The 20,715-nt window shown below is 42.6% G+C and overlaps 1 protein-coding gene across 1 annotated transcript in view; it reads right to left on the bottom strand.

The window, feature by feature from the left end:
- Positions 1-20,715, bottom strand: part of LOC106582372 (inactive phospholipase C-like protein 1) — a 128,544-nt gene that overhangs the window by 30,295 nt on the left and 77,534 nt on the right. The window contains exons 2-4 of the mRNA XM_014165430.3: positions 5,728-5,802; positions 5,247-5,534; positions 1,589-1,876 (exon numbers count right to left, since the gene is read on the bottom strand). Coding sequence (XP_014020905.3) covers positions 1,589-1,876; positions 5,247-5,534; positions 5,728-5,802 — 651 coding nt within the window. The remainder of the gene's footprint in view (positions 1-1,588; positions 1,877-5,246; positions 5,535-5,727; positions 5,803-20,715) is intronic.

The raw sequence follows: 20,715 nt of genomic DNA, 5'->3' as shown, positions 1-20,715 counted from the left end.
GAGATATGGCTTTTTCTTTGCAACTTTGCCTAGAAGGCCAGCATCCCGGAGTCGCCTCTTCACTGTTGACGTTGAGACTGGTGTTTTGCGTATACTATTTAATGAAGCTGCCAGTTGAGGACTTGTGAGGCATCTGTTCTCACACTAGACACTATAATTTACATATCCTCTTGCTCAGTTGTGCACCGGGGCCTCCCACTCCTCTTTCTATTCTGGTTAGAGCCAGTTTGCGCTGTTCTGTGAAGGGAGTAGTAGACAATGTTGTATGAGATCTTCAGTTTCTTGGCAATTTCTCACATAGAATAACCTTCATTTCTCAGAACAAGAATAGGCTGACGAATTTCAGAAGAAAGTTCTTTGCTTCTGGCCATTTTGAACCTGTAATCGAACCCACTAATGCTGATGCTCCAGATACTCAACTAGTCTAAAGAAGAACAGTTTTATTGCTTCTTTAATCAGTACAACAGTTTTCAGCTGTGCTAACACAACTGCAAAAGGGCTTTCTAATGATCAATTAGCCTTTTTGAAATTATAAACTTGGATTAGCTAACGCAACCTCCCATTGGAACACGAGTGATGGTTGCTGATAACGGGCCTCTGTACGCCTATGTAGATATTCCATTTTTTTATCTGCCGTTTCCAGCTACAATAGTCATTTACAACATTAACAATGTCTACACTATATTTCTGATCAATTTGATGTTATTTTAAATAGACAATTTTGTAAATATGGAACATGCTCTAGGTGGATATCCAACCTAGTTATGTAAGCTTTACTTATACTTAGTAGCATGGTGGGTGTACAGATTGAGTCTGCAGTGGTGTAGTCACACCTGTGGTTCCTGGTTCCTACCCATTACACCTCTCAGTAGGAGTCTACAGGAAAGATATATATATATATATATAGCTTACCTCAGAAAGATATATCTTTCTGAGGTAAGCTAAGGCATTGTGTTTTACACAGGGTTTCCTGTAGACTCCTACTGAGAGGTGTAATGGGTAGGAACCAGGAACCACAGGTGTGACTACACCATTGCAGACTCAATCTGTACACCCACCATGCTACTAAGTATAAGTAAAGCTTACATAACTAGGTTGGATACCCACCTAGAGCATGTTCCATATTTACATTAGATATCCAGCTATGAAGACAATCATTTTTATAATTCAAACTGTTATAGTAACTATTGCTATCATAAGTATCACAGACAATTTAATAGAAGAAACAGGGCCATAATTGATTGAATTGATAACGGAATTGACCTCAACTCTAATCATCTCTAAACCTTTTCTACTCTGTCTAGTTTACCTCCAGTTAACATATATACAGTATTAGTCTTTCTTCTAACTCTACCCCAGTCCTCTTATTTAAGTTTCCTTGATGCCGGGACAGATAGTAAGACAGCTATGAAGACAATCACCCCTCTAGTTTAACTGTAGTCCCGTCCCCGTCTCCACACACACACACACACACACACACACACACACACACACACACACACACACACACACACACACACACACACACACACACACACACACACACACACACACACACACACACACACACACACACACACACACACACCTTAGCTTCCTTGATCCCAGGACACAGCTTGCAGATGGTTGCCACGGCCGTATCCTCTGTGACGACCCCGTATCCATCCTCATCCACCTCGGCAAACTCTGCGGCCAGCCAATCCCTCCTCATCTTACTGCCGAGGCTACCCTCCCCTATGATGCTCCCCTCTCCCAGACCTCCTCCCCCACCTGCCCCCCCTCCATGCCCGATGACAGAGGGGTGGGACACCAGGTAACGCAGCCCCGTTACCCAGATGTTGGCCACGTCAGGTGAGAGAGCTACCAGGTCCAGAGACTAGGAAATACAAATCACATTCAATTAAACACATTTTTTCCCCCAGTAAAACAAGTCAAAAAGTAAGTAAATCCCCTTCACCTTTACCACATTTTCTTACGTTACAGCCTTATTCTAAAATTGATTACATCATTTTTTCCCCATCATCAATCTACACACAATGCCCCATAATGAAAAAGCAAAAACAGGTTTTTAAATCAAATCAAATTGTATTTGTCACATGCGCCAAATACAACAGGTGTAGACCTTACAGTGAAATGCTTACTTACGAGCCCCTAACCAACAGTGCAGTTTAAAAAAATACGGATAAGAATAAGAGATAGAAGTAATTAAAGTAATTAAAGAGCAGCAGTAAAAAACAACAATATATACAGGGGGGTGCCGATACATCTAGTCAATGTGTGGGGGCACCGGTTAATTGATATAGTATGTACATGTAAGGTAGAGTTATTAAAGTGACGATGCATAGATGACAACAGAGAGTGGCAGTGGTGTGGAGGGGGGGGGGGGGGGCAATGCAAATAGTCTGGGTAGCCATTTGACTAGATGTTCAGGAGTCTTATGGCTTGGGGGTAGAAGCTGTTTAGAAGCCTCTTGGACCTAGACTTGGCACTCCAGTACCGCTTGCCGTGCGGTAGCAGAGAGAACAGTCTATGACTAGGGTGGCCTTTTAGGGCTTTCCTCTGACACCGCCTGATATAGAGGTCCTGGATGGCAGGAAGCTTGGCCCCAGTGATGTACTGGGCCGGTCGCACTACCCTCTGTAGTGCTGTGCAGTCAGAGGCTGAGCAGTTGCCATGCAACCAGTTAGGATGCTCTCGATGGTGCAGCTGTAGAACCTTTGAGGATCGGAGGACCCATGCCAAATCTTTTCAGTCTCCTGAGGGGGAATAGGTTTTGTTGTGCCCGCTTCACGACTCTCATGGTGTGCTTGGACCATGTTAGTTTGTTGTTGATGTGGACACCAAGGAACTTGAAGCTCTCAACCTGCTCCACTGCAGCCCCGTCGATGAGAATGGGGGCGTGCTTGGTCCTCTTTTTCCTGTAGTCCACAATCATCTCCTTTGTCCTGATCACGTTGAGGGAGAGGTTGTTGTCCTGGCACCACACGACCAGGTCTCTGACCTCCTCCCTATAGGCTGTCTCATTGTTGTCGGTGATCAGGCCTACCACTGTTATGTCATCGTCAAATTTAATGATGGTGTTGGGAGTCGTGCCTGGCCGTGCAGTCATGAGTGAACAGGGAGTACAGGAGGGGAATGAGCACGCACCCCTGTGTTGAGGATCACCGTGGCGGATGTGTCGTTAACTACCCTTACCACCTGGGGGCGGCCCATCAGGATGTCCAGGATCCAGTTGCAGAGGGAGGTGTTTAGTCCCGGGGTCCTTAGCTTATTGATGAGTTTGAGGGCAATATGGTGTTGAATGCTGAGCAGTAGTCAATGAATAGCATTCCCAGATGTGAGTGCTACAGATCGGTAGTCATTTAGGCAGGTTACCTTAGTGTTCTTGGGCACAGGCACTATGGTGGTCTTCTTAAAACATGTTGGTATTACAGACTCGGACAGGGAGAGGTTGAAAATGTCAGTGAAGACACTTGCTAGTTGGTCAGCGCATGCTCGCAGTACACGTCCTGGTAATCCGTCTGGCCCTGCGGCCTTGTGAATGTTGACTTGTTTAAAGGTCTTACTCACATCGGCTGCAGAGAGCGTGATCACACAGTCTCCCGGTACAGCTGGTGCTCTCATGCATGTTTCAGTGTTATTTGCCTCGTAGCGAGCATAGAAGTAGTTTAGCTCGTCTGGTAGGCTCGTGTCACTGGGCAGCTCTCGGCTGTGCTTCCCTTTGTAGTCTGTAATGGTTTGCAAGCCCAGCCACATCCGACGAGCGACTCGATCTTAGTCCTGTATTGATGCTTTGCCTGTTTGATGATTCGTCGGAGGGCATAGCGGGATTTCTTATGAGCTTCCAGGTTAGAGTCCCGCTCCTTGAAAGCGGCAGCTCTAGCCTTTAGCTCAGTGCGGATGCTGCCTGTCATCCATGGCTTCTGGTTGGGGTATGTACGTACAGTCACTGTGGGAGACGATAGCGGCAACATTATGTACAAAATGAGTAAAAAAACAATGCAGATTTTTTATTTTTTTATTTCACCTTTATTTAACCAGGTAGGCCAGTTGAGAACAAGCTCTCATTTACAACTGCGACCTGGCGATAAACTACGACCTGGCGATAAACAAACAAAAACACAATCGGTTGGGGGCACGTAAAACGTCTCCCTTCTGCTTCGGCGCCATTTTAGAAATGCTTGCAAATTTATAAAAAACATAAAAACTGAAATTTACATAAGTATTCAGACACTTTACTCAGGACTTTGTTGAAGCACCTTTGGCAGCAATTATACCCTCAAGTCTTCTTGGGTATGATGCTACAAGTTTGGCACACCAGTATTTAGGGAGTTTCTCCCATTCTTCTCTGCAGATCCTCTCAAGCTCTGCTAGGTTGGATGGGCAATGTTTACTGAGGAGTGTCTTCCGTCTGGCCATAAAGGCCTGATTGGTGGAATGCTGCAGAGATGGTTGTCCTTCTGGAAGGTTCTCCCATCTCCACAGGGGAACTTTGTCAGAGTGAACATCGGGATCTTGGTCAACTCCCTGACCAAGGCCCTTCTCCCCTGATTGCTCATTTTGGTCGTGCTGCCAGCTCTAGAAAGAGTCTTGGTGGTTCCAAACTTCTTCCATTTAAGAATGATGGAGGCAACGGTTTTCTTGGGGACCTTCAATGCTGCAGAAATGTTTTGGTACCCTTCCCCAGATCTGTGCCTCGACACAATCCTGTCTCTACGGACAATTCCTTCGACCTCATGGCCTGGTTTTTGCACTGACATGCTCCATCAACTGTGGGACCTTATATAGACAGGTGTGTGCCTTTCCAAATCATGTCCAATCAATTGAATTTACCACAGATGGACTCCAATCAAGTTGTAGAAACATCTCAAGGATGATCAATGGAAATAGGATGCACCTGAGCTCAACTTCGAGTCTCATAGCAAAGGGTCTGAATACTTATGTAAATAAATAGGTATCTGTTTTTTATTTTTAATACATTTGAAAAAAATTCTAAAAACCTGTTTTTACTTTGTCATCATGTGGTATTGTGTGTATATTGATGAGATTTTTAAAAATGTAAATCAATTTTAGAATAAGGCTGTGACGTAACAAAATGTGGAAAAAGGAGTCTGAATACTTTCTGAATGCACTGTATTTGCCTTTGCCTGAGTGCCAGTCTGTTTCTGCTCCATTGCCAACTCCTTGGCATGACAATTCCAAAAGAAGTTGGCAAGGCAGCCTAAACTGAACTGGCTACCTCTTACCTGGTAGTCATCCCCATGGATGATAGAGAAGGCTGCCTCCTCAGCCAGATGTTCTGCAGCAGGTCCATTATGGAGGAAGGTCTCAGTGCTCTTCCCTGTCCTAACCTCCCTAATAGTGGCCATGTCCAGGCGGGCACGCTCCAAATCCTTCTTAGAGGGCTCCCAGCGCAGGCAGCTGAGGTCCTGGTCCAGGGTGTAGAAACGACTGTAGACCCGGGAGTTGGGACGCACCTTCTTCAGCTCACAGCCCCCCTGCATGAAGGCCAGGCAGTCGGCAGCGCTGCTCACCTGGAGGCGGCGGAAGAGGAAGGCATTTATGAAATGCTTATATACTGCTTATGAATGTGTTATGTATGAGTTATGAAAGTGTTATGAAATCCTTATTTAGGTACCCTTCAAATTGTGTTACCCATTTCATTTTTATTTACAGACAGAGATCTAAAACTGCTTTATTATTTTTAAAGAGAAAGTAAAAACAAACCTTCTTCTCTGAGGGGATGCTACTGAAGGACACAGTCTTCTTGCGCCCGCCGGCCACCTTGTGCACTGAAGGATCCTGGGTAAAAACACAGAGAAGAGCAGTGTGAGACAGGCAGACAAGTCTACTTATGATTTCTGCAGGTTATGTTTAGAAGCTACTAAACAAACATTACAGGCAGGTATATCACATCAACTGACATTTAAAAAGGAGTAGAGGATGATGTGGACGTGGGGTGTGGAGCATAAATAATATGTACCTATTGAGGTAGCCATGAAAGCCGTCACTATCAAATCCTAGATACCATTTCCTACCGTTGTGCCCTTGAGCAAGGCACTTAACTCCCCACAAAAGTGTGGCAGCCCCCCGCACCTCTCCAAAACCATTGTGTGTCTTTCAGAGCGATTGGAATAAAAGCAGAAGTAAAATTTTGTTTGGACCTTGTGTGCAATTGACCAATAAGTTCATACGAAAGTGGTTCACTTTAAGTGTAAAACTAACATTATACACTGGGTGGTTTGAGCCCTGAATTCTGATTGGCTGACAGCCATAATATATCAGACCGTATATCACAGGTATGACAAAACATTTATTTCTACTGCTCTAATTATGTTGGTAAACAGTTTGTAATTGCAATAAGGCATATCGGGGGTTTGTGGTACATGGCCAATATACCACGGCTAAGGGCTGTGTCCAGGCTCTCCACGTTGTGTTGTGAGTAAGAACAGCCCTTAACCGTGGTATATTGGCCATATACCACACCCCCTCGGGCCTTATTGCTTAAATGACTCAATAATCCCTGCCTCCTGGGAATGTTATAAAATCCAAAAGTTATTGCCGGAGTTATAAAGTTGTCTGTCAGAAGTATTACAATGAAAATGTACTTTTAACACGTCTGTCTGCATATTCCAAGACATGCCATATGAGGGTGCAGTGAGATACAAGATGGGTTGAACGATACTTTTCTCGTCAATCATCTTGAAAAAATGCATACTTAAAAACTGGAAGTCAACCAATCCTCCATCGTTAACACAATGGAAAGGTCAAATGCTTTATTATCTAAATGCTGAAAGTGTGTGGGCGACGGAGAAAAACTAAATGGTGCAGTTTGAGACTGGAGATGTTTTTATTTTTATTTATTTTTTAATATTTTGTTTATTTAACCTTTATTTAACTAGGCAAGTCAGTTAAGAACAAATTCTTATTTTCAATGACGGCCTACCCCGGCCAAACCCGGACGACGCTGGGACAATTGTGCACTGCCCTATGGGACTCCCGATCACGCCTGGATGTGATACAGCCTGGATTTGAGCCTCTTGCACTGAGATGCAGTGCCTTAGACCGCTGTGCCACTCGGGAGCCTAATGGAGACCCAGATGGGGGTGTGAGCAGGTGGGTCCGGGCAGGGGTGATGTTGTGGATGTTTGTGAGATGTTGTCGTTTGTATGTGTATGTTGTGTATTGTTTACATTTTTTTATATAAAATCTTACAACAACAAAAAAGAAAGTGGCTCACCTTTTAGCCAGGAAAATGTACATGGCAACAAATTCTTCAGAATGAATCTGCTCCAGAGCAGGCTAACTACACTGAATGAAATAACTACACTGAATGAAATTACTACACTGAATGAAATAACTACACTGAATACTGAATGAAATAACTACACTGAATACTGAATGAAATCACTACACTGAATGAAATAACTACACTGAATGAAATAACTACACTGAATACTGAATGAAATAACTACACTGAATACTGAATGAAATTACTACACTGAATACTGAATGAAATAACTACACTGAATGAAATAACTAAACTGAATGAAATTACTACACTGAATGAAATTACTACACTGAATGAAATAACTATACTGAATGAAATTACTACACTGAATGAAATTACAACACTGAATGAAATAACTACACTGAATGAAATAACTACACTGAATACTGAATGAAATTACTACACTGAATGAAATAACTACACTGAATGAAATAACTACACTGAATGAAATAACTACACTGAATGAAATTACTACACTGAATGAAATAACTACACTGAATACTGAATGAAATAACTACACTGAATACTGAATGATATAACTACACAGAATACTGAATAAATAACTACACTGAATGAAATTACTACACTGAATACTGAATGAAATTACTACACTGAATGAAATAACTACACTGAATGAAATAACTACACTGAATGAAATTACTACACTGAATGAAATAACTACACTGAATACTGAATTAAATAACTACACTGAATGAAATTACTACACTGAATGAAATTACTACACTGAATGAAATAACTACACTGAATACTGAATTAAATAACTACACTGAATACTGAATGAAATAACTACACTGAATACTGAATGAAATAACTACACTGAATGAAATTACTACACTGAATGAAATTACTACACTGAATGAAATAACTACACTGAATGAAATAACTACACTGAATGAAATTACTACACTGAATGAAATTACTACACTGAATGAAATAACTACACTGAATACTGAATGAAATAACTACACTGAATGAAATTACTACACTGAATGAAATAACTACACTGAATACTGAATGAAATAACTACACTGAATACTGAATGAAATTCCTACACTGAATACTGAATGAAATTACTACACTGAATGAAATAACTACACTGAATACTGAATTAAATAACTACACTGAATGAAATTACTACACTGAATGAAATTACTACACTGAATGAAATAACTACACTGAATACTGAATGAAATAACTACACTGAATACTGAATGAAATAACTACACTGAATGAAATAACTACACTGAATGAAATTACTATACTGAATGAAATAACTACACTGAATGAAATAACTACACTGAATGAAATAACTACACTGAATGAAATAACTACACTGAATGAAATTACTACACTGAATGAAATAACTACACTGAATGAAATTACTACACTGAATGAAATAACTACACTGAATGAAATTACTATACTGAATGAAATAACTACACTGAATGAAATAACTACACTGAATGAAATAACTACACTGAATGAAATTACTACACTGAATGAAATAACTACACTGAATGAAATTACTACACTGAATACTGAATGAAATAACTACACTGAATACTGAATGATATAACTACACAGAATACTGAATGAAATAACTACACTGAATGAAAATACTACACTGAATACTGAATGAAATTACTACACTGAATGAAATAACTACACTGAATGAAATAACTACACTGAATGAAATTACTACACTGAATGAAATAACTACACTGAATGAAATTACTACACTGAATACTGAATGAAATAACTACACTGAATGAAATTACTACACTGAATGAAATAACTACACTGAATACTGAATGAAATTACTACACTGAATGAAATAACTACACTGAATGAAATAACTACACTGAATGAAATTACTACACTGAATGAAATTACTACACTGAATGAAATTACTACACTGAATGAAATTACTACACTGAATGAAATAACTACACTGAATGAAATAACTACACTGAATGAAATAACTACACTGAATGAAATAACTACACTGAATGAAATTACTACACTGAATGAAATAACTACACTGAATACTGAATGAAATAACTACACTGAATACTGAATGAAATAACTACACTGAATGAAATAACTACACTGAATGAAATAACTACACTGAATGAAATTACTACACTGAATGAAATAACTACACTGAATGAAATAACTACACTGAATGAAATAACTACACTGAATGAAATAACTACACTGAATACTGAATGAAATTACTACACTGAATGAAATTACTACACTAAATGAAATTACTACACTGAATGAAATAACTACACTGAATGAAATTACTACACTGAATACTGAATGAAATAACTACACTGAATGAAATTACTACACTGAATGAAATAACTACACTGAATACTGAATGAAATTACTACACTGAATGAAATAACTACACTGAATGAAATAACTACACTGAATGAAATTACTACACTGAATGAAATAACTACACTGAATGAAATAACTACACTGAATACTGAATGAAATAACTACACTGAATGAAATTACTACACTGAATAAAATAACTACACTGAATGAAATAACTACACTTAATGAAATAACTACACTGAATACTGAATGAAATAACTACACTTAATGAAATAACTACACTGAATGAAATAACTACACTGAATGAAATAACTACAATGAATTAAATTACTACACTGAATACTGAATGAAATAACTACACTGAATTAAATTACTATACTGAATGAAATAACTACACTGAATGAAATAACTACACTGAATGAAATTACTACACTGAATGAAATAACTACACTGAATACTGAATGAAATAACTACACTGAATACTGAATGAAATAACTACACTGAATACTGAATGAAATAACTACACTGAATGAAATAACTACACTGGAATGAAATTACTACACTGAATGAAATTACTACACTGAATACTGAATGAAATAACTACACTGAATACTGAATGAAATAACTACACAGAATACTGAATGAAATAACTACACTGAATGAAAATACTACACTGAATACTGAATGAAATTACTACACTGAATGAAATAACTACACGAATGAAATAACTACACTGAATACTGAATGAAATTACTACACTGAATGAAATTACTACACTGAATGAAATAACTACACTGAATGAAATAACTACACTGAATGAAATAACTACACTGAATACTGAATGAAATTACTACACTGAATGAAATTACTACACTGAATGAAATAACTACACTGAATACTGAATGAAGTTACTACACTGAATGAAATTACTACACTGAATGAAATAACTACACTGAATGAAATAACTACACTGAATGAAATAACTACACTGAATACTGAATGAAATAACTACACTGAATACTGAATGAAATAACTTTTCTTATTTTGGCACAAATGACATTTTGCACTAACTGGCCCATGGATTGATGTTTCAGCATTGTCTCAATGAAGAGTTGGGCGTTCAACTAGCACCCGCCGTTACAAGCCTGCTACAGTCAGCGGCAGGCGGACCAGCATTATCCACCATCGTAGTACGGATGAAGCCTTAGCTGGAATGTGAAGCTAACTGAAGCTGGTTAGCTTTAGAAAACCCTGAGTAGATGGATCTAGCTTGCTTCGTAGGATGCCCCTCTGGCCTACTAATACTACCACAGGACCAGGGGGACAACAACAACAACAATGACATCATCTACTGCTGTACCCTGCACTAAAGTGATTGAAGGGCTTTGGAGGGTTTTAACAACGGGAGTTTTTCCCTCTACCTCCTAGTTGGACTTGACTACCCACACACACTGAACCACAGTGTGTAACTTGACATCCCTTGCCTGGCCAATAATACACAGTAGAGGAACCTGAGCTGCAGATTCTTCCTCTGCTAACAGGGAGACGGGGCTCCTACCCTAACAGGGAGACGGGGCTCCTACCCTAACAGGGAGACGGGGCTCCTACCCTAACAGGGAGACGGGGCTCCTACCCTAACAGAAAGACAGGGTTCCTACCCTAACAGAGAGACAGGGTTCCTACCCTAACAGAGAGACGGGGCTCCTACCCTAACAGAGACGGGGCTCCTACCCTAACAGAGAGACGGGGCTCCTACCCTAACAGAGACAGGGCTCCAACCCTAACAGAGAGACGGGGCTCCAACCCTAACAGACAGACAGGGCTCCTACCCTAACAGAGAGACGGGGCTCCTACCCTAACAGGGAGACGGGGCTCCTACAGGGCTCCTACCCTAACAGGGAGACAGGGCTCCTACCCTAACAGGGAGACAGGGCTCCTACCCTAACAGGGAGACTAACCTAACAGAGAGACATGGCTCCTACCCTAACAGAGAGACAGGGCTCCTACCCTAACAGAGAGACATGGCTCCTACCCTAACAGAGAGACAGGGCTCCTACCCTAACAGAGAGACAGGGCTCCTACCCTAACAGAGAGACGGGGCTCCTACCCTAACAGAGAGACTACCCTAACAGAGAGACTACCCTAACGGAGAGACAGGGCTCCTACCCTAACAGAGACTACCCTAACAGAGAGACAGGGCTCCTACCCTAACAGAGACAGGGCCCCTACCCTAACGGAGAGACAGGGCTCCCACCCTAACAGAGAGACAGGGCTCCTACCCTAACGGAGAGACAGGGCTCCTACCCTAACAAGAGACTACCCTAACAAGAGACAGGGCTCCAACCCTAATAGAGAGACAGGGCTCCTACCCTAACGGAGAGACAGGGCTCCTACCCTAACAGAGAGACAGGGCTCCTACCCTAACAGAGACATGGCTCCTTCCCTAACAGAGAGACAGGGCTCCTACCCTAACTGAGAGACTACCCTAACGGAGAGACAGGGCTCCTACCCTAACAGGGTTCCTACCCTAACATAGCTTCTACCTTAACAGAGAGACGGGAATCCTACCCTAACAAACTCCTATCCAAACACAACTCCTATCCAAACACAACTCCTATCCAAACAGAGACCCAGACAGAGGGACATGCCACAGCAGCCCAGACCTGAGGAGAATCTTCTCATCCTTTCTACTCTACAGAGGACCAGAGCTACGGCTAGCTGATAGCTCAAACCAGGACAGAACCCTCTGGAACATCAGTCAGGCTATACTCCCATGTCAATTATTCTTTCACCACTCAACTAAGACCAGACTGTGATCCCAGCTTAAAGGGATAGTTCACCCAAATAACAAAATGACATATTGGTTTCCTGACCCTGTAAGCAGACACTGGACAAGGTATGATGTCACACAATCCATGCTTTGGTTTATTTTCCCTGGCACTGTTTCCACATCCTAACATTTTAGCATTCGTGGCACAAATTGCATTCAAGTCATGATACCAATATTCAACATCTTCCCACATCATGTTTAACTGACCTGGAAGAGAGAGACAGTTTGACCTAGTATCTATTGTTTCCAATTCTGTTCAACAAAATAGTTTTTTAAGATGGAGGCTTGGACAATGTGCGGACAGACAGCCAGGCTTAGTATGAACCAGGTCAGCGGGTATTTAGGTGGACAGGGCAGGACAGGGCGGGGGGACTGTCCAGGGCACAGCTTTAACAGGAACAGCGGGCCCTGTGTCACGGTACATGGCATTAGTTCCCCCAGAGGACACGGGAAAACAGGTCGACCCTCCCGCCAACTGCCGTCGTGGTGACATACTGTATTATGTCTTCCTGGAAACCATGACAACAGGCCGTAAAGCTTTTAATGCACCACGGTTCAGCCTAAAAGAGCATATATCACCTAGTGTTAATCCCCCAACCCTAAGCACTCTCTCTTTATGTTTTTGTTCTTTTTTCTCTACATTATTGAGCTTCTGCCACAATGGAGCTAAGCACAGATGGAGAGATGGTGGAAACAAGATGGAAAGATAGATAGTGGGACCAGAGAAAAAAAGAAAGCGAGGGCAAAGAGAGAAGGGGGGCGGGGGGTTGAATGAGAGGAGCGAGAGAGATGAAAGAAAGTAGAGGAGATGATGGAGAGTGTAGTGGAGAGGAAGGAGAGGAGAGAGGAGAAGATAGCGAGAGCAGAGGATGGAGATAGTAGAGGCGAGGAAGAGGAGAGAAGAGGATGGAGAGAGGAGAGGATGGAGATAGTAGAGGAGAGAAAGGAGAGAGGATGGAGAAAAGAGAGCAGAGGATAGAGAGAGGAGAGGAGGGAGAGAGAGGAGAGCATAGGATGGAGAGAGGAGAGCAGCGGATGGAGAGAGGAGAGGGGAGGACGGAAAGGAGAGGAGAGGATGGAGAGAGGAGAGGATGGAGAGAGGAGAGCATGGAGAGAGGAGAGGGTGGAGAGAGAAGAGGGTGGAGAGAGGAGAGGAGAGCAGAGGATGGAGAGAGGAGAGGGTGGAGAGAGGAGAGGAGAGCAGAGGATGGAGAGAGGAGAGGAGAGCAGAGGATTGAGAGAGGAGATGAGAGGAAGGAGAGAGGAGAGGAAGGAGAGATGAGAGGACGGAGAGAGTAGTATGAGACAATACTACATTGTTTAGTCACGCACATCAGAGATGTCATCATGGCCTCCAACCTCTCTCCATCCTCTCCTCTCTCCTTCCTCTCCTCTCTCCTTCCTCTCCTCTCCTCTCTCCATCCTCTCCTCTCTCCTTCCTCTCCTCTCTCCTTCCTCTCCTCTCCTCTCTCCATCCTCTGCTCTCTCCATCCTCTCCTCTCTCCATCCTCTCCTCTACTTTCTTTCATCTCTCTCTCTCCTCTCATTCAACTGCCATCCAGGACCTCTGTATACCAGGCGGTGTCAGGTATACAGAAAATTGTCCAAGACTCCAGCCGCCCTAGTCATACACTGTTCTCTCTGCTACCGCTCGGCAAGCGGTACCGGAGTGCCAAGTCTAGGTCCAAAAGGCTTCTTAACAGCTTCTACCACCAAGCCATAAGACTCATGAACAGCTATTCAAAGGGCTCTTTTACACTGCTGCTACTGTCTGTTTATAATCTATGCATAGTCACTTTAACTCTACCTACATGTACATATTACCTCAATTACCTCTACACCGTTGCCCCGCACATTGACTCTGTACCGGTACCCTCTATATATAGCCTCGCTATTGTTATTTTACTGCTGCTCCTTAATTATTTGTTACTCTTATTTTCAATTTTTTACTTATCAATTTTTTTTTAACTGCATTGTTGGTTAGGGCCTGTAAGTAAGCAATTCACTGTAAGGTCTACAGCTGTTGTATTTGGCATATGTGACAAATAACATTTGATTTGATTAATTCAGCACACTGAATCAGAGGTGTAGTAAAGACCTGGGAGGGATAGACACAGGGGGAGGGGGGAGGGAGAGGAGGAGGGAGGAGGAGAGGAGAGGAGAGGAGAGGAGAGGAGAGGAGAGGAGAGGAGAGCAGAGATCCACACATGCCCAAGTTGCTCTAAATATAGAATAGGGCTGGACGGTACGGCCCGACGCTTTAGGGTTGGAATAGGGCTGGACGGTACGGCCCCTGATGCTTTAGGGTTGGAATAGGGCTGGACGATACGGCCCCTGACGCTTTAGGGTTGGAATAGGGCTGGACGATACGGCCCCTGACGCTTTAGGGTTGGAATAGGGCTGGACGATACGGCCCCTGATGCTTTAGGGTTGGAATAGGGCTGGACGATACGGCCCCTGACGCTTTAGGGTTGGAATAGGGCTGGACGATACGGCCCCTGACGCTTTAGGGTTGGAATAGGGCTGGACGATATGGCCCCTGACGCTTTAGGGTTGGAATAGGGCTGGACGATACGGCCCCTGACGCTTTAGGGTTGGAATAGGGCTGGACGATACGGCCCCTGACGCTTTAGGGTTGGAATAGGGCTGGACGATACGGCCCCTGACGCTTTAGGGTTGGAATAGGGCTGGACGATACGGCCCCTGACGCTTTAGGGTTGGAATAGGGCTGGACGATACAGTCCCTGACGCTTTAGGGTTAGAATAGGGCTGGACGATACGGCCCCTGACGCTTTAGGGTTAGAATAGGGCTGGACGATACGGCCCCTGACGCTTTAGGGTTGGAATAGGGCTGGACGATACGGCCCCTGACGCTTTAGGGTTGGAATAGGGCTGGACGATACGGCCCCTGACGCTTTAGGGTTGGAATAGGGCTGGACGATACAGTCCCTGACGCTTTAGGGTTAGAATAGGGCTGGACGATACGGCCCCTGACGCTTTAGGGTTAGAATAGGGCTGGACGATACGGCCAAAATATCACATCATGGTATTTTTTTAAATGAGATGTTATCATGGTCTTTTTTTAAATGAGACGTTATCATGGTATTTTTTTTAAATGAGACGTTATCATGGTATTTTGTTAAATGAGATGTTATCATGGTATTTTGTTAAATGAGACATTATCATGGTATTTTGTTAAATGAGACGTTATCATGGTATTTTGTTAAATGAGATGTTATCATGGTCTTTTTTTAAATGAGACGTTATCATGGTATTTTTTTTAAATGAGACGTTATCATGGTATTTTGTTAAATGAGATGTTATCATGGTATTTTGTTAAATGAGACATTATCATGGTATTTTGTTAAATGAGACGTTATCATGGTATTTTGTTAAATGAGACGTTATCATGGTATTTTTTAAAATGAGACGTTATCATGGTATTTTGTTAAATGAGACGTTATCATGGTATTTTTTAAAATGAGACGTTATCATGGTATTTTTTTAAATGAGACGTTATCATGGTATTTTGTTAAATGAGACGTTATCATGGTATTTTGTTAAATGAGACGTTATCATGGTATTTTTTAAAATGAGACGTTATCATGGTATTTTGTTAAATGAGACGTTATCATGGTATTTTGTTAAATGAGACGTTATCATGGTATCTGACGGTATTTGATGTTTTTGAATAATACAAGTTCCACATTTGCTTTATGAGCAGTGAGTGATCCTAGGGTGGCAACACGTACATTCTACAAGTTATTTCAATGAGTCTTCCTCCATTCTGATTGTTTTATTATGTTCAATTCAACTTTTTCAGCATTTTCATCAATTTCTGTATTTCCTGCACTCATTTGAGATCATTTCCACACTGTCACGTACGGCTTCGCTTATTCCTCTTTGATTTAGAAGATACTGTTTCACAAAAAACATGCAGATGTAGGTCTACACCATCACTGCTATTATCAGGCTGTATAGCTAGTTATGTTTGCTCTGACTCAGTACATTTATTAGCTAGCCAGCGATTAGCATTAGCATTAATGGCTAACAAGATTTAGGCACAAATTACTAAGAAAAGACAAACTAGCTGTTTGCTGATATAAGAAACACAAACTAATAGTGTCATTATAGAACGCTAGTGGATTTATATTAAGAAGCAAAAAGAAAACAGCATTGCTGTCATCAACATTGTTTCATGTGTAGATCATTCAAAGACTCAATCATGGACACTTATTGACAGTTGTGGCTGCATTGCGTGATGTATTGTTGTCTCTACCTTCTTGCCCTTTGTGCTGTTCTCTGTGCCCAATGACGTTTGTACCATGTTTTGTGCTGCTACCATGTTGTGTTGCTACCATGTTGTTGTCATGTTGTGTTGCTACCATGCTGTGTTGTCATGTGTTGCTGCCTTGCTATGTTGTTGTCTTAGGTCTCTCTTTATGTAGTGTTGTGTTGTCTCTCTTGTTGTGATGTGTGTTTTGTCCTATATTTATATTTTATTTATTTATTTATTTTTAATCCCAGCCCCCGTCCCCGCAGGAGGCCTTTTGCCTTTTGGTAGGCCGTCATAGTAATTAAGAATTTGTTCTTAACTGACTTGCCTAGTTAAATAAAGGTTAAATAAAAAATGTGTTTAAAAAACATTTTTAAAATGTGCTGCATTGCCCATGTAAAGACTGGACGCAAGTGTCTTGTGGTCAGAGAACAACAAATGCACTCCTTGAGTGACACGGGGCTGGGCTAAGTCTGTGTGGAAAGCAGCACGGAGAGAGAGCGAGAGCGGAGAGAGATGACTCAAGTAGCGAAGTAAATTATAAAATTGTACATTACACACGCCGTATCACATTTGACAAACCAAACATTCAAATACTGTTATAGAAGGTAAAGTAAAAACCCAAACCGGTCAGTGTATCAATACCGGTATATGGTAAAATACGGTATACTGCCAAGCCCTAGGTTAGAACAGTCCTGATGCAATGTAATGTCATCAGTAGTCTGATAGTGTATAGATTACTAGTGAACTGTGATTGGCCTGAGGAGCTAAATAGGCCACGTGTCACAAACATACCACTAACTAATTCCCTATACTCCCTGCCCACATCCATCCATGTGCATTGGTGGTTCCATCCATCAGCTAATGCATTAAACCACTTATCCACCCTTTAATAACAAAATCAAATCAAAAACTAATCCACACACAAAGCTCCCACACATCCACCCCTCCTCCCCACCCCAAAACAACAACCGGTGCTACTGTTAATCCAACTCTTTATCCTCTACCCCTCCATCCATCCACCCACTGCAGAAACTGTGGCCTATGATCTGGCTAATGATCCCCACCCAGCCAGCAGTAGAGCCAAAGTAGATTAAGGTACACGCACGCACACGCGCACACACACACGCACACGCACGCACACACACACACACACACAGCCAACCCCCTAGGGAATGAAAGATGGTGCCACTATAGTTAAATAACCTCTCTCTTCTTTTCTCTCGTCTCCTTCTCTCTCGTCTCTCACTCTCCTTTTCTTTCTTTCTGTCTCTTTCTCTCTGAGGTTGGTAGAACATGGGATTAGAGAGTAGTAGAGCAGCACAGTGACTTCCCCAGGTCAGCCTGTCAAGCTGGTTTAGACATAACATAAGACTGTGGAATATGAGGTTGATCAGATCTGATGTGGTCTGCTGTCATTGAGCTAATCTGTAAACAAACATAATGATGATGGGGAGAACAGTACTGAGCAGAGAGCCTCTATGTATTTATATACAGTACTGAGAAGAGAGCCTCTATGTATTTATATACAGTACTGAGCAGAGAGCCTCTATGTATTTATATACAGTACTGAGCAGAGAGCCTCTATGTATTTATATACAGTACTGAGCAGAGAACCTCTATGTATTTATCAGCAGGGCACCAAATATATATAAACTGCCGTTCAAAAGTTTGGGGTCATTTAGAAATGTCCTTGTTTTGAAAGAAACGCTCCTTTTTTGTCCATTAAAATAACATCAAATTGATCAGAAATACAGTGTAGACATTGTTAATGTTGTAAATGACTATTGTAGCTGGAAACGGCATGTTTTTATTGGAATATCTACATAGGCGTACAGAGGCCCATTATCAGCAACCATCACTCCTGTGTTCCAATGGCACGTTGTGTTAGCTAATCCAAGTTTATCATTTTAAAAGGCTAATTGATCATTAGAAACCCCTTTTGAAATTTTTAGCACAGCTGAAAACTGTTGTTCTGATTAAAGAAGCAATAAAACTGTCCTTCTTTAGACTAGTTGAGTGTCAGCATTTGTGGGTTCGATTACAGGCTCAAAATGGCCAGAAACAAATAACTTTCTTCTGAAACTTGTCAGTCTGTTCTTGTTCTGAGAAATGAAGGCTATTCCATGTGAGAAAGTGCCTAGAAACTGAAGATCTCGTACAACGCTGTGTAGTACTCCCTTCACAGAACATCGCAAACTGGCTCTAACTGAATTAGAAGGAAGAGTGGGAGGCCCCGGTGCACAACTGAGCAAGAGGACATGTACATTAGAGTGTCTAGTTTGAGAAACAGACGCCTCACAAGTCCTCAACTGGAAGCTTCATTAAATAGTATACGCAAAACACCAGTCTCAACGTCAACAGTGAAGAGGCGACTTCGGGATGCTGGCCTTCTAGGCAGAGTTCCACCATCCAGTGTCTGTGTTCTTTTGCCCATCTTAATCTTTTATTTTTATTGGCCAGTCTGAGGCTTTTTCTTTGCAACTCTGCCTAGAAGGCCAGCATCCCGCATCCCGCATCCCTCTTCACTGTTGACGTTGAGACTGGTGTTTTGCAGATACTATTTAATGAAGCTGCCAGTTGAGGACTTGTGAGGCATCTGTTTCTCAAACTAGACACTAATGTACATGTCCTCTTGCTCAGTTGTGCACCGGGGCCTCCCACTCCACACAGCCAAGACAACGCAGGAGTGGCTTCGGGACAAGTCTCTGAATGTCCTTGAGTGGCCCAGCCAGAGCCCGGACTTGAACCCGATGGAACATCTCTGAAGAGACCTGAAAGGGAAGAATGGGAGAAACTCCCCAATTACAGGTGTGCCAAGCTTGTAGCCTGCTCCCACTCCAAATCAAAGTTGTCACAAAAAGAGACATTCTTATCGTTGCAAAGTTTCTTCAGGTACACGTTCAGGGCAAAGAGTCAGCTGAAACATTCCGAACCCCTTCGGTACCACGTTTGGGGGCCAGAGATAATTGTTCTCTTCCTTGTGTGAGAGAGGGTGTTTAAACAAATTGTAGTCCTCCCTCAGTTCACCTAGTGACGATGGTGTCAATATTGGAGTAGTTGGCCAGAACCGAGGCAGGACAGGGTTGATGTCATGGACACGGACTCCTGGGTGACAGTGGACCTTGGTTGGTCCACAGATCGTGGTCAGGCAAAAATCTCTCACCATCGAGCTGCCCACAATGATGGTAGTCTACTGAACTGCGGTGGCCGTGGGGGAGGGTGCCACTTGGCAGCTACCGGCTGGTGGTATACACCCAGGATTCGTGCTGACTCCCGGGGCTAGTAGGTCTGTCTCAAGCGGGGAAAAGCTATTTGATAGCGGGATTGGATCTTATTGGATAGATGAAGGGTTGCTAGACTGCCTCCCCGATCTCCTATGCCTTGTGAGTGTCCAGTCTCCCAAGGGCTGCGAAGTTAAGCTTAACTTCTGTCTGTTGGATTGGGACAGGTCAACGGCGCCTGATTTATCGACAGCTTTGCTATAGGAGATTTGGTTTGCCTTGGTTACAGCAAGGTTGGTGTACTTAGAAAGCAGGCTATGCTTTTCTCTCAGCCGAACAGCCGGAGGATCTCTTCCCTAAGCTGCTTGATGGTGGTGCATTTAGAAAGCAGGCTATGCTTTTCTCTCACCCGAACAGCCGGAGGATCTCTTCCCTAAGCTGCTTGATGGTGGTGCATTTAGAAAGCAGGCTATGCTTTTCTCTCACCCGAACAGCCGGAGGATCTCTTCCATAAGCTGCTTGATGGTGGTGCATTTAGAAAGCAGGCTATGCTTTTCTCTCACCCGAACAGCCGGAGGATCTCTTCCCTAACCTGCTTGATGGTGGTGCATTTAGAAAGCAGGCTATGCTTTTCTCTCACCCGAACAGCCGGAGGATCTCTTCCCTAACCTGCTTGATGGTGGTGCATTTAGAAAGCAGGCTATGCTTTTCTCTCACCCGAACA

The sequence above is a fragment of the Salmo salar genome, chromosome 21, assembly GCF_965601325.2.
Source record: "Salmo salar chromosome 21, fSalSal1, whole genome shotgun sequence".
Taxonomy (NCBI): domain Eukaryota; kingdom Metazoa; phylum Chordata; class Actinopteri; order Salmoniformes; family Salmonidae; genus Salmo; species Salmo salar.
The sequence above is the reverse complement of the archived record's forward strand: the minus strand, read 5'-3'. Positions and strand labels throughout refer to the sequence as shown.